The 13879-nt window shown below is 38.5% G+C and overlaps 3 protein-coding genes across 4 annotated transcripts in view; 2 read left to right on the top strand and 1 right to left on the bottom strand.

Annotated features, from left to right (window-relative positions):
- col4a6 (collagen, type IV, alpha 6) overlaps nucleotides 1-5820 on the top strand; it is a 51627-nt gene extending 45807 nt beyond the window's left edge. For both annotated transcript variants that reach the window (XM_072458496.1, XM_072458495.1), the window contains 5 exons: nucleotides 112-228; nucleotides 705-896; nucleotides 1603-1774; nucleotides 2368-2482; nucleotides 3633-5820. In XM_072458496.1, the coding sequence (XP_072314597.1) occupies nucleotides 112-228; nucleotides 705-896; nucleotides 1603-1774; nucleotides 2368-2482; nucleotides 3633-3893 (857 nt within the window). In that variant the 3' untranslated portion in view covers nucleotides 3894-5820. The remainder of the gene's footprint in view (nucleotides 1-111; nucleotides 229-704; nucleotides 897-1602; nucleotides 1775-2367; nucleotides 2483-3632) is intronic.
- The window catches only part of col4a5 (collagen, type IV, alpha 5 (Alport syndrome)), a 362461-nt gene that overhangs the window by 209262 nt on the left and 139320 nt on the right, over nucleotides 1-13879 (bottom strand). The window lies entirely within an intron of this gene.
- Nucleotides 6719-11561, top strand: ankrd46b (ankyrin repeat domain 46b). Its single transcript, XM_072459097.1, has 4 exons — nucleotides 6719-6823; nucleotides 8446-8788; nucleotides 9354-9512; nucleotides 9626-11561. The coding sequence occupies exons 2-4, from the start codon at nucleotides 8478-8480 to the stop codon at nucleotides 9840-9842; spliced, it is 687 nt and encodes a 228-aa protein (XP_072315198.1). The 5' UTR covers nucleotides 6719-6823; nucleotides 8446-8477; the 3' UTR covers nucleotides 9843-11561.

The raw sequence follows: 13879 nt of genomic DNA, 5'->3' as shown, positions 1-13879 counted from the left end.
GGATTAGACCTGGTTTATGCCTAGGTTAGTCCTGGTTAAGTCCATGTTCAGACCTTTTCCTTCAATCCTTTGTTTATGCTGAACTTGACCCTGAACCCTCTCCTGTCTTAGGTCCAAAGGGGCGTCTTGGTCCTGTGGGTAGACTGGGCAGACCTGGGTCTCCTGGTTCTCCTGGTTTTCCTGGTGATGCTGGACCTCCTGGATTCCCTGGACCCACTGGAGAGCAAGGTCAGCTCACACAATGCACTGCTTTTTACACTCATTAGAGTAACTTTACAACAAATACACCCAAGTGCTCAATGCTACAGATTCTGAGCTTTAGAATGACGTATCACATTAATATTTACTGGGTGAAAGTTGGTAAAAATATGTCTGTGTTCTCAAACTTCTCATTGGAGTATCAGATCGGTATCAAAAGCCTTTTAATCAATATTCAGTCCATTCATTTTAATGTATCGGCAATGATATCTGTACTTGTATCAGCATCAGTGAACCCGTAAAGTTACCCTGTTACATATAGTCGGAGATACATAGAGCTTAATTGGATTATATAGATAACATTGGGTCAAATAGTATTCACTAACACAGCTTTGGCCACAATTAAGCCACAATATTATTAAAATGAGCTTGCGGATCTCATTCATTAGTTTCAACATTGGTAGATATTTTGTAAGTGAATCAGCTCTCCTCCCTCTCCTCCTCAGGTTTCCCCGGAGCAGCCGGACGTCCCGGAGCTCCCGGCTCCGTGGGCCGCAGTTACAGTATCGGATACACAATGGTGAAGCACAGCCAGAACTCGCAGATCCCCATGTGTCCCCAGGGCATGGCCAAGCTGTGGGACGGGTACAGCCTGCTCTACGTGGAGGGACAGGAGAAGGCGCACAACCAGGACTTAGGTACGAAAGCGACAGCAGACGCCAGATTTTAAACTTTAAATCAATTTCAGATGGAGGTAGGCTATATTGACAAAAGGTAGTAGTTTGGTATTTATTTTGCGTCGTATCTCGATATAACGATATAAGAACGATATTTGATCTAGAATATATTATCAGAATATATTATCCAACAGAAATGTGTCAAAACGTGTCTTTAAATGTATTAGTTGAGGTTGAATCATCAGACAAATGTGAAATGTCAGTAAAATTAATCACAAAAATGCAAAAATATTACCTTATACCTGTATTTATATCATCATTTTTATTTTTAATCAGATCTTTTTGTAGCAGTTTAAGCATGAATGATATACTTGATATTGAAAATGTGCATATTTTCAGAACGACAGTCACAATGTTATCTAAATTTCAATATATTGCTTACCTCTAATTTCAGATCATGTTGAATGTATGTAGATTATAAAACAGCTATTCCAAACATTGTAATATTAAAAAATGATGTAACATATTGATTTAAATCTTTTAAAACATGGATCACAAAAAATGCTAGAAATGATAATAAGACCTCGTAAACGGTCACGATTTTGAAGATGATTCATTATGATGAAGCGTCCAGCACTTCCTTACCTTGGTTTGGACACAACAATAAACAAATATAATTAATGTTGTGGTTTTTATGGACCTCTCTCTCTGACCTCGTCCTCCTCAGGTCAGCCCGGCTCCTGTCTCCCGCGCTTCAGCACGATCCCGTTCCTCTACTGCTCCCCCAACGAGGTGTGCTACTACGCCAGCCGCAACGACAAGTCCTACTGGCTCTCCACCACCGCCCCCATCCCCATGATGCCCGTCGCCGAGGAACAGATCCGGCCGTACATCAGCAGGTGGGAAAAAAAGACGATAGATTGATTATTTATTTACTTATTTAGCCGGGACAGTGCCACCGAGACATTACGACCAAACATTAGTATATTATACAGATATACGGTTCAATATTGACATTTTTGGACTTTGACCTTTGATCATTACATATTATCAGAAGCAACATTTTAACAAAGAGTGAAGTGAAAGAGGGCAAAATATGGCTAAATATAAATTATAGTTTGACATGATTTGTATGTGTATTTTATTTTACTAATACTATTATTATTTTTAATGCATGTATTATTAGTTTTTTTAATTATTATCTTATTTTTATTATTAATTGATTTGTATTTTATTTATTTTATTTATTTTATTTATTTTATTTATTTTATTTATTTTATTTATTTTATTTATTTTATTTATTTTATTTATTTTATTTATTTATTTTATTTATTTTATTTATTTTATTTATTTTATTTATTTTATTTGTGAAGTATAAATTTCACTTATTGCCTGTATTTAATCTTTAAGAAGTGCTTTTTGAACAATTTAGATCATTTTAGAGTTCATTAGACCCTTAACCTAAACATTTCTTTACGTCCCGCCTCCTCAGGTGCGCCGTGTGCGAGGCTCCGTCCCAGGCCGTCGCGGTCCACAGTCAGGACACCACGATCCCCAACTGCCCCGCGGGCTGGAGGAGCCTCTGGATCGGGTACTCCTTCCTCATGGTGAGTCACACTGAGATAAAACTATGATATACAGTTTATCATACATATATCAGTCAGACATGTGGAGGCTGCTTTTTTCTGTGATGCAGCTTAAACTCTTAAATTGCGTATACATTTTGTAGTAGCGTTATTGGTCCTTAGTTCTTTAGTTGATGAAATCTTCTTCTAGCATAATCGTGTAGTGAACTGTTGGGTGTTTAGGCATATTTAATTTGGAGGAGAGAAAAAAAAAGACAATATCATACAAAATACTGTATACAATTCACACAGTTAAATGAAAGGGGAGTGAGAGGAAGTAAAAAGCCTATTTAGCTCCACCTCCTTTTCTACAATACATTAAAACTAAGCTAATTAAAGCTCCCCAATGCAGGAAAAATACAAATATTAAGCTTCACTAACTTTAATCTGGTTTTAACAACACTTACACTTTAATTTCAAAATAAAAGTCTGAAAACTAACTATACGTTTCTCACTGTGAATGGCTGTTTTGACGTCATACACTCGAAGTTGTTTGTAGTATTAATCGTGGTAGTTGCAGTAAAAGAAAATGGCATCGTAGAAGTAGTAGTAGTGTGACTAAATATCTGCAGGTTCCTCGTTTATTTTTTTGATACTTTATTTTAGTCAAAGTTCGGATTAGGATTTAGAACAGGTAATAAGATTCAGGTGTGATCTTCTTGTACCGTATTTTCTTGACTATAAGTCGCACTGGAGTATAAGTCGCACCAGCCAAAAAATGCATAATAGAGAAGGAAAAAACATATAAGTCGCACTGGAGTATAAGTCGCAGCAAAAAAAATGCATAATAGAGAAGAAAAAAAACATATATAAGTTGCACTGGAGTATAAGTCGCAGCATAAAAAATGCATAATAGAGAAGAAAAAAACATATATAAGTTGCACTGGAGTATGAAATGCAGTTGTAAGTGTGAAAATAACAAATAATATCACATATAAGTCGCTCCGGAGTATAAGTATATAAGTAAAAATATAAGTATAAGTCGCACCCCGGCCAAAACTATGAAAAAAGCGACTTATAGTCCGGAAAATACGGTAGTCTCGATCTAGTCCTGGTTAAACACGGAAAGCCAGATACTTTATAAGGTTGTACTCTAGGCTCTCTCGCTGACATACTTTTACCCCGCCCACAGCACACGGCGGCGGGGGCAGAGGGCGGCGGCCAGTCCCTCGTCTCCCCCGGCTCGTGCCTGGAGGACTTCCGGGCCACGCCTTTCATCGAGTGCAACGGCGGCAAGGGAACGTGCCACTACTTCGCCAACAAGTACAGCTTCTGGCTCATCACCGTCGACCCCCGCGAGGAGTTCGTCTTCTCCCCCAACCCAGACACTCTGAAGGGCGGCCAGGAGCGCTCCCGGGTCAGCCGCTGCCAAGTCTGCAGCAAGATCTTGTAGTACGAGGAGAGGAAGCGCGCGGGAAACGTTGGAGAACAAGTGACTGAAAATGGCCGTCTTTTTGGCCGTGGCGATGTTTGGAGTTTGGAGTTGAATGGGAGAGAGAATTCAATACGAGAAAAGTTAGCCTGCGAAAGAGACGGTTCTGTTAGTTAAAATGACTGAGATTTCAAATATTAGTTTTGTTTTGAGTGTCTTTCACCAGTTTGGATTGTATTTGAGTGGTGATGATGACTTTTTTTGCAAGGTATTCATTTTATTGTATTTTTTTTAAGCTAATTTGTAAGAAAATCGCCAAATAAATCTTACTTAATGGCAGATAATTCAGTTTGACATGATAAAAAGTATCTAGAAAACATTCAAAACAAGATTAATGTCCCGAATCAAGTCATTTTAACGAGCGTCGATGTCCTTTTCTTGGCAGTGAATGTGACTTTTCCTCGATTATCACTGACAATGGTGCTATATTGTTTTGGACGTCTTAAATGTAATGTCTGTGTGCGTCTTCTTTTTTTGGGTTTGGCGAGCTTCGTCCTCGGCTACCTCGGAGAGTGTCACCCCCTTTTTTTTGTTGCGTAGCACTGCATCGGTCACTCACACACGACACAGAAAATCAGAAAGTCCAGTCGGTTGTTCGTCAATCGATTTGTCCGATTCAAAGCGATCGACAGGAAATAGCTGGGTAAAGTTAGTCCATCCTTATCCTTGGTTATCAAATTAATTAAATTTCAAAAGTGTCTAAGATTGGAGCTGCCTTATGGACAAACAAAAGACAAACACCCAAACATGCTGCTATACTTTTATACAGACAGTAAGTATGTATTAAGATAGCAGTTTGTATGTGTTAGGCTGTTAAATTACATTGAAACAGTTGTATTTTAAGTTCCCCTTTTGAATTAAATTAACAGCACGGTCAAGCTTGTGCATATAGTTCATGGATAATTGCGGCAAACCTAAATGTCTACATATTACAAGATTTTTTTTTTAATTTTGAAACACCAATTTGTGTTTTCTTTTCGCTTTCATATAGGTATTTTTGTATCAATCCATTTTTACAACTCATCTTTCTTTCTACCAGTTCAGTATTTTTTGCCACACACGGTGCTACATCTACCACCAACTGCAAGCACTTTCCCGCCCAAATCGCCGCCCCGCAGCCCGTCGAATGGGACCAAACCGTTCTTCACTAATGCACTGAGGTGAACCGCTACAACTGTGTCAAACCACTCCGGCTTTCCGTGTTTTCCTTTGATCATTTGACTACAACATTTAGTTTTTGCAACCAAGAAGGATCCTTTTCATTCAAGTCATTTCGCCTCTGTTTTCATGTGCATTGCTGTACATAAAGCTTGAAAAAAAAACATGATATTTGAACAGAAATATGTGATGTTCAAGTACACATTTTAACTTGGGGATTTCTTGTTTTCCTTCTGGGGATGAAAATACAGAACAGGTTTGTATTTGTGTTGTTGAAGAGCGTAACCACTATGACCACTGCGTCTCGCCTCTCTGCTGGTAGCCCCCACTCACTTCCTTAGTTTTATTTTCATTTTGTCTGAATATGTCTTTTTGTAATCTAGATTGTAATTATTTTACCTAAGTCCTAATACTTTCATATATAACAGAGAGGGTGGTAAAAACTATGATTTGTACATTAAATATTGTAATGAAATGCCTTTAGGATTGTGTTTTATATGGAGATTATATCCTGATAATGTTGCATACATCACAGCAGTTTATATTTTTGGATTAGCATTAGGTTTATGTTCAAAACCAAAATTGCTCTAAGTGCCTGGAGTTACAGAAAAGTACTGGTATTCCTCAAATGTTTTCCTCAAAGAGGATCAATGATGAAAAATAAAGTCATAACATGATACTGTAATGTGTATTTCTGTGCTCACATTCAAAATAAAATCTGAAAACTACATGTGTGATGTTACTGTGAAGTTGTATAGTTGTATGTAGTAGTTGTAGTAGTTGTAGTAGTTGTAGTAGATGTAGTAGTTGTAGAAGTTGTAAATGTAATAGGCCAGGGAAACATCTCCAGATCTTGAGTTCGGTGAGGTTAGGATGACTTTACCTCAGGATTTTACCTATTGCATGTGATGAGTTGATGATGTAACTCAAAGAGACTGGAGGAAATAAACCCAGAGGGCAAAGGGCAAGACTTGGCTGGCCAGGCCTGTGATGCCAGGGCTACAGGGCACAGAGGAGGGCTGGACTTCTCCCTGACTCCACCTGACAAGTCCTCCTGTTGAGACCTTTGTTTGAGCGTTAACTGCTCAATGTGCCTGAATTGCCCTTCAGGAAAAATGTTTTGTTTATATTAATCATAGGTTTCGGTTTGCTGTTTATAGGTGATATTTAAGGGCTTTAGCCCTTTCAAAAAATACATTTAATTTAGAATCATTGCTATAGAATCCAAGATTCATAACATTTTGACCACCTCAAATTGTAGAAAAAGTGTTTGGAGGGGGGGCTCATATATCCTAACTGCAATAACACCACTTTAATTTTAGTTTTAATCAATCATAATGCACAACAAGAGATAGGAACAGCAATAGGTACCAAGATATAACTCTGTGTTCTAGGCATGATTCCTTTTTGCAAAAAACAAAACAAACATATTTTCGATTTAAGTCTCTTTTTTACTCACTTTTTTATAAAATACAAGTCAATCAATGTAAGTGGGACACTCTCTAGATAAGTGGATGAGGGACACAAGGGCCTAAACGTAAACGTCCCAGGGGCCTAAACGTCCCAGGAGCCTAAACGTCCCAGGCCTGTGATTTTGGTTGTAGTACCCCTTCTAACCGATGAAACATCCAGCGCTGTTCGCTGCATCTGCCTTTAATCAAGCCACGAAGAAGCGCAGAAACAAAACAAAAACAGCGGATTTTTTTTTCTTCTTAATTGGGACCTTTAAACAGGTAAATCCTAAGCCTAAAATCTTCCAAACACATTTAATACATTGCTTTTCTACGCTTGGACCCGATCGAGTGCAAACAGTAGTTTGTGTGGTTATTTATTGTGTAGTGTTAGCATTGCGGCTAACCTCAGCTGTGTTTTGGCCTCTTTCTGCGCAAATGACAACAAATGAGATACAAACAAAATTGCCTCTGTAACAACGAATTGTTATCTATAATTAAGGATTAGCACATTTATTTATGTGTTTGAAATTACCATCAGACCATTTATACTGTATTTAAGTTGACAATTATTGCAAGCTAACTGCTAAGCTAGCTGCTCCATGTATCAAATACTTACACATAAGCAAACCCTAGGAAAATATTGTATTTCATAAAACTAGTGTTTTATTTCCTCCAAGGCATAGGATGGAGGAACATATACATTTATAATAGGCTCATACGTGTACATCTATTCTGTAGCTTTTCCCCTTGAGAAATAGAACCACTTAGTTTTATTTAACTTTTCTGATTTGCTGCCTTCTTTTGATTTAATTTGATATTACACACAAAATATCTTACATATGTTGGGGTTTCTGTTCCAAAATGTGATCTAGACAAGCAACCATAAGACAATCAACACATCCAACATATTCATATTTTTGTTATGACAATGAGAATCAGGGATATTTAAGTAAATATTGTTGTTGTTTTTTAATCTGTGCAATAACAAATTTTTATGGTCATGACTGAACAACTGCGGACTACCTATAGTCATATGTTATGTAAAATGTACCTTCCTGACTCAGATGATATTTTAACTATGAAGAATCAGAAATGTGCTAAAATGTGCCTGTAAATGATCTGATCGAGGTTTAAGTTTCGTACAAAACGGTGAATGGACCATAAATCTAACCACAACGAGCAGAAATATCACTTTATACGTTATAGACTACACATGACATTTATAAACATTCTTGACATAAATTTGTAATAAAATATATAGACAATATACCGGATACTCTAAGTTTGCATGTCCCCAAAACAACAATTAAAGATAAGAAAATTCTTTATTGTCCACACATGGGGAAATGTTGGTGTTACAACGCAGTAGATACAGAGTAAAGGACAGATCACTTATAGGAAGTTTCAAAAACACTCGTAATAGAAGAACTCTTATAAACAAAACAAAAAAACTCTTATTAACAAAACTCCTCTCATATCTTAATAGGGAATGGAGGAAAAAAAATAAAAAAATAAATAAAAAGATAGTAGTAAATAATAATAAAGTAAAGTAAAAATAGCTAGCATAAGACTAAATAATACTAATACTAATGGTAAGTAAACACTCTTATTTACATCAGTTGTATGCACATGAATATGGCCTTAATTGCTTGTGAGTACGACAGTAATTGCACATGAATATGACGGTATTGCACATGGTTAAGTCAGTATTGCACATGAATATAAATTGTGATATTAGAACATTTTCTACGCACAACTTAATAACTTGATTGGTGTTTGTGTGTTGTTTACATCTGACACTGACCAAATAAAAATGGTTTAGCACTGAGCAGATTAGTTTTGAAAGTTAAAATCAGTTAAAATCAGAGCTGAACCGCGTCTTACCCTCTCTCCTGTCGCAGTTACGCTGGACTTTTCTGACACGCGCTCGGACATGTCCTATGTCTTCATCAATGACTCGTCGCAGACCACGGTGCCGCTGCTCCAGGCCTGCATCGACGGGGACCTGCCGTTCGCCAAGCGGCTCCTGGAGACGGGCTGCGACCCCAACATAAGGGACAACCGCGGGCGGACGGGGCTGCACCTGGCCGCCGCCCGTGGGAACGTGGAGATCTGCCGCCTGCTGCACAAGTTCGGGGCCGATCTGCTGGCGACGGACTACCAGGGCAACACGGCGCTGCATCTGTGCGGACACGTGGATACCATACAGTTTCTGGTGTCGAATGGGCTCAAGATCGATATCTGGTGAGAGTTTGTGCGAGTTAGGATGTCATGATACACTCTGGGGGTGATTAATAATAGTTTTTGTTCAACTGGACAATTTACCATTACAATAAAACAAATGAAAACAATAAAAGTTGACCAGGTGGAGCTTATGCTTTTCTGCCTTCTCTTCTTTTCAGAACCAAAACTATATTTTACTGGCTAATCACATCATATCAACAGAAAATACAAAACATTACAAACAATTTATAACAGAATAAGTGAATAAATGTAGCTTATATTTATCTTATAGCCTGTTACAATTTAGGCGTGAGTGTTACATCCAGACTGGGAATCACCGATAATAGCAGAATATATTTATTTTTAAAGTATTGATTGTTCAAGACTGACTTCATATTGCTTTTTGAATTGCAAACAATATTTGTGGGGAAATGTCACTACAGTATCTCACAAACCTTTTTTATTTGGCAGCGTAAAACTGAAAACATTGACAAAAACCAGATTCATATAGATTTTTTGGAGCGATAAAAGTTTTAAAAGCGCTTCGCTACACCGTCATTGATCAGACGTGACTCTCTCTGCACAGTAACCACAACGGCTCGACTCCCCTGGTTCTGGCCAAGCGGCGCGGCGTGAACAAAGACGCCATCCGCTTGCTGGAGGGTCTGGAGGAACAGGAAGTGAAGGGCTTCAACCGCGGCGCGCACTCCAAACTGGAAACCATGCAGATGGCCGACAGCGAGAGGTGAGCGGAGCGCAAATCGCACAAAACGAAAGACTGAAAAACGCAATATCCGTCCAATCCTCCGTAGTAGTCATGTCGAACGTAACTGATCGCGGCGTGACTCTCTTCCCCAGCGCCATGGAGAGCCACTCGCTGCTGAACCCGAACCTGCAGAGCACCGAGGGCGTCCTGTCCAGCTTCCGCACCACGTGGCAGGAGTTCGTGGAGGACCTGGGCTTCTGGAGGGTCCTGCTGCTGCTTGTGGTGATCGCGCTCCTGTCGCTGGGCATCGCGTACTACGTCAGCGGCGTCCTGCCCTTCTCCACCGGCCAGCTCGAGCTCGTGCACTGAAGCCACGCCCCCGGGGGGAAAAAACGGTTCTGAACAATGCGTCGTGATCGGGGGGGGGGGACGTCTAGTCGCGCGCCGAAACACAGCTGCGACTGTTTCTTTGGTTCGTCCGTCAAACGTTCTAGGCTTGAATTTGAAATAACAAGATGGCAAAGATATTTCCAGCATCATTTACTATTTCTTCCAAGTGTAAAGGTAGAATAATATGCTATACGTTTAAGTTGTTTTGTGTTAAACGCGGCTTAGAAGGCTGTACCAAATTCACTCCTCAGTCAAATGTTGTGATATTAAACTACTGAGGTGCATTGCCAAGCGACAGAACAGCAGGTCGATATTAACAAATCATATCATCGTTAAAAAATGTCACGGATATCTGTATTTATCGTTTTGACATTATAAATAAGCTCCACGTTTAAACGGCTTTTAAATACTTGTACTTTGTTATGAGTCAAAACTACAACGGTCGAGCAGAGAACATCGTGGTCCTTTTGTTTTGCACGGTCTGGTGGTGTAAAGGCGATGACTTTACAATTAACACTATTTACACAAAACTATTAGCGTTGACCCTTTTTTAACAAGATAAAATACGGTATATTATTGTTTATTGTCCCATTCCTAAACCAGGTCGATGTCATGGCTAATTTAAGGCTGAACGTGCTCTAAAATGTAGGGCTTTTTATTAGTTGCTTAGTTATTTTATTTAGATTATGAGTATTTAAGTCGGAGAAAGTGTAAAGATTTTGGAGTGAGTCACGAGCTTATTCGTTTTTTTTTTTTTTTACATATAAATACAGTATTTCCCATCACCTTTCATTATAAATAATTGTTTTTGCATAAACTCCCGTGCAGTTGTAGTATCTTGAGTCAGATACATAGAGATACTTAGAAGTTTGTTATTTTTTGAGAGCTTTTGCCCCGCCCCCTTCGACTGCAGCTCCACTAAAACGAGAACACACTATGACTAAGCTCGTTTTCAATTAAATTACCCCAAAGGAGCGCAAATACTTAAGTAGATTTGCCTCATTTTAACTGCTTGTGAGTTTGAGAAAACCCTGATCTAGTGGCCGTTTTTATTCTGTTCACCTTTTAAACAACGGCAGGACATAATTCTCACATTTGACCCGGCTTGGTTCCTGCTTTGAGCCTGGTTTAGTCCTGACGTATAGACTCGGTTCGGTCCTGTTCCAGCCCTGGTCTCGTCCAGGTTTAGTTCTGGGTTTAGTCCCGCGTACAAGGGCCAGTACTAGTCTAGTAGTAACTTGACAAACGGCTCCTTTCACATTCACGCCAACTAAACTTTTCCTTTTGTACATAAAAACGTCAACGTCTCCCAGCTAAAAGGAACAACAAGTATAATACTATATGAAGTAACATTAAGGCTTTGTATTCTTTATTTATGTTAGTTATTTTTACTGTTACAAGCTGTACATTGTCTTATTATAAACGTATTTATCATATATTTTCCATTTATTGTTTTCTGATTGTCTGCGTCCGACTTTTGCCTGTTTTAAAACGCTCTGTATGGATTAATTTGTGTCATTCCGTGCCTTTTTGAAGGACGGCGCTTCACCAGTGACATTCCTGCTTGGAAATCGTGCGTCGTTTTACCCTTTGCAGCCGATCAATTATGTCAGTGTTGCACATTTATTATGTTACTGTTCAATTTAAAATGACTGGAAACTAATTCAACAAACGAATAAACTCGAATATGTATAATTATCTTCACGTGTACCGCTGTCATTATTCTTACACCAGTTGGTTTAACGTTTAACTGCTTTGTACATCATTCTTTTCTAGCGTTCACACTGGTTGGTCGATCACAATTTTAATTTATGTTAACGTTTGATTTAAGGCACACAACTTATCAACCTATCTGTGGTAAAGAGCGCAGACAAAGATGATATAATAATACCTTCTTTATTATTACGAATAAAAAACAGACACAGACACACAATGTGAACACAAATGACAGAACGTTCATGTCTCTCAGTCGCACTTGGTCGTGAATATTGTGCTCAAACCGCCCTGGGGCAGGTGGGAGGAAAAGGGGCTGTCTAAGCACGTGTAAACATCTCATAGTCACCACTGAATACACAATTACAGGCACATATTAAGATAATACAAATAAGAACAGAAGTTTGAGGCTAGATATTTGGAGTTGAAACATGCAATTGTTGTAAACTTTTTAAGTTTTTTAAGCATCAATAAGTTTGGATATATCTCTAATATCTAAATAGGCAAGGCACATTTCATACACAAGGCAATTCAAAGTGCTTCACACAGCAGGAAAAATGCATTCAAATCACAAAGAAATGACAGAAACAGCAATACAATAAAATTAACTAATTAAAAACAATTTAAGCCATAAAAGAGAAGAGTGCAAAGAAAAATCCTTTCAGTCGTATGCACAGCTAAACAAAACTGTTTTTAGCTTAGATTTGAACATTGTTAGAGTAGAACCTGTCTCACATCTTCAGGAAGAATGTTCCAGCTGTTAAATACACAGCTACAACTCACAGAAAGCAAAAGATTAAACAGCAATAATGTCTATTGCATCTTGTACATTCACCTGAAATGTAATGAGAGAAGAAAGAGCCCTTCAACTTTCAAAACATTCAAATACTGACTTCTTCTGTGGTGTTGTTCAAGTAGTCATGTTAGAAGGCCTTCTGGTGTTCAGAGTCAATAAGAAGAATGTATTAGAGTATTAGATATGTGGTTCTCAAACGTTTTAAAACAAGTAACAAAGAAAAGGTTTGGATCTAATTAATGTCTGTTACAGGACTATAATAACTCAAGGAAGGAGTTCATTTTTGTTGGTCATTATGTCAGAATGAATAAATGTTAAATTGTGATATCCTATAATAACAGCAACACTAACATTGGATCTCATTTCACAAAACTTTTTTTTTAATAAAGCTGACACAGGGTGAAACTCCCGCCTGTTTCACAAAGAGGGCTCAGTTTAACCTTGAGTCTGTTGCTGTGGTAACAGAGTCTCTAAAACTAACCTGGAGGAGCTTTTATTCCTCTGACCTGAGTCTGCGCCTGCTTATTATTGGACTTGTATTCATTTACACTTAAAATGTATTTTACTTTTACTTTATTTAGTAAAGTTAGTACTAAATAAATAAATTAGTTATCTAAGTTGACTGATGTTTACAAATAATTTGTAAACACTCTTTGTACTTTACGACGGAGTATAAGGGCCAACTAAGGAAAAAAAAAAGCGCTGCACTACGAGAATAAAGTCATTAATTAATGAGAAAAAAGACGTTAATTAATGAGAAAAAAGTCGAAGTCAGAAAAAAGTCGTAAATTAACGACATTAATCTCATTAAATAACGGGAAAAAAGTCATTAATTAACGAGAAAAAGTCGTAGTTTAGGCGCCGATTCAAAGTGACGTGAGCAGTTCACTTTCAGCCCCAGGTCAGGACGCACAAGAACGGGCTTGGATGAGTTGACAGTTTAGAACTACATAAAAGCCTAAAATAGATGTTAAAGTGTTTCCTGGCCTTTAAAACAATGTCTTACGTGTGTTTATTACAAGACAAGACACTGCGTTTAGCAGCACCTTTCCTGTTCCGCATCATTCACAAACTGTTGGATAAAGGCTTTACTTTCTCCATGATGCACCCGTAATGCACCAGGGCTCAAACAGCAGCCGTGCTCCGCGCCACAGCTGCCCGGGGACAGGAGGAGCAGCCTCGCTCTTATATTCACACGTTCTCTGGGTTCTCTGCTCCTCTAAATTGATTGTCTACGTGGGCACTTTGCTCAGTCACTATTCTCACGTGCTCATTATGTGCACTTAAGTTTTATGCCCGGATTCTAACCTTTTGTCATCCCTTGGACAAACTCAGTAAAACACACAGAACACAAACACACAACATTGTTTTAAAACACTTTAACATCTATTTTAGGCTTTTATGTAGTTCTAAACTGTCAACTCATCCAAGCCCGTTCTTGTGCGTCCTGACCTGGGGCTGAAAGTGAACTGCTCACGTCACTTTGAATCGGCGCCTAAACTACGAC

Source organism: Eucyclogobius newberryi, unplaced genomic scaffold (genome assembly GCF_026437365.1).
Source record: "Eucyclogobius newberryi isolate DKJ021-1_F unplaced genomic scaffold, fEucNew1.0.hap1 SCAF_22, whole genome shotgun sequence".
Classification (NCBI taxonomy): Eukaryota; Metazoa; Chordata; class Actinopteri; order Gobiiformes; family Gobiidae; genus Eucyclogobius; species Eucyclogobius newberryi.
Note: the sequence above shows the minus strand (reverse complement) of the source record. Positions and strands in the feature narration are given on the sequence as shown.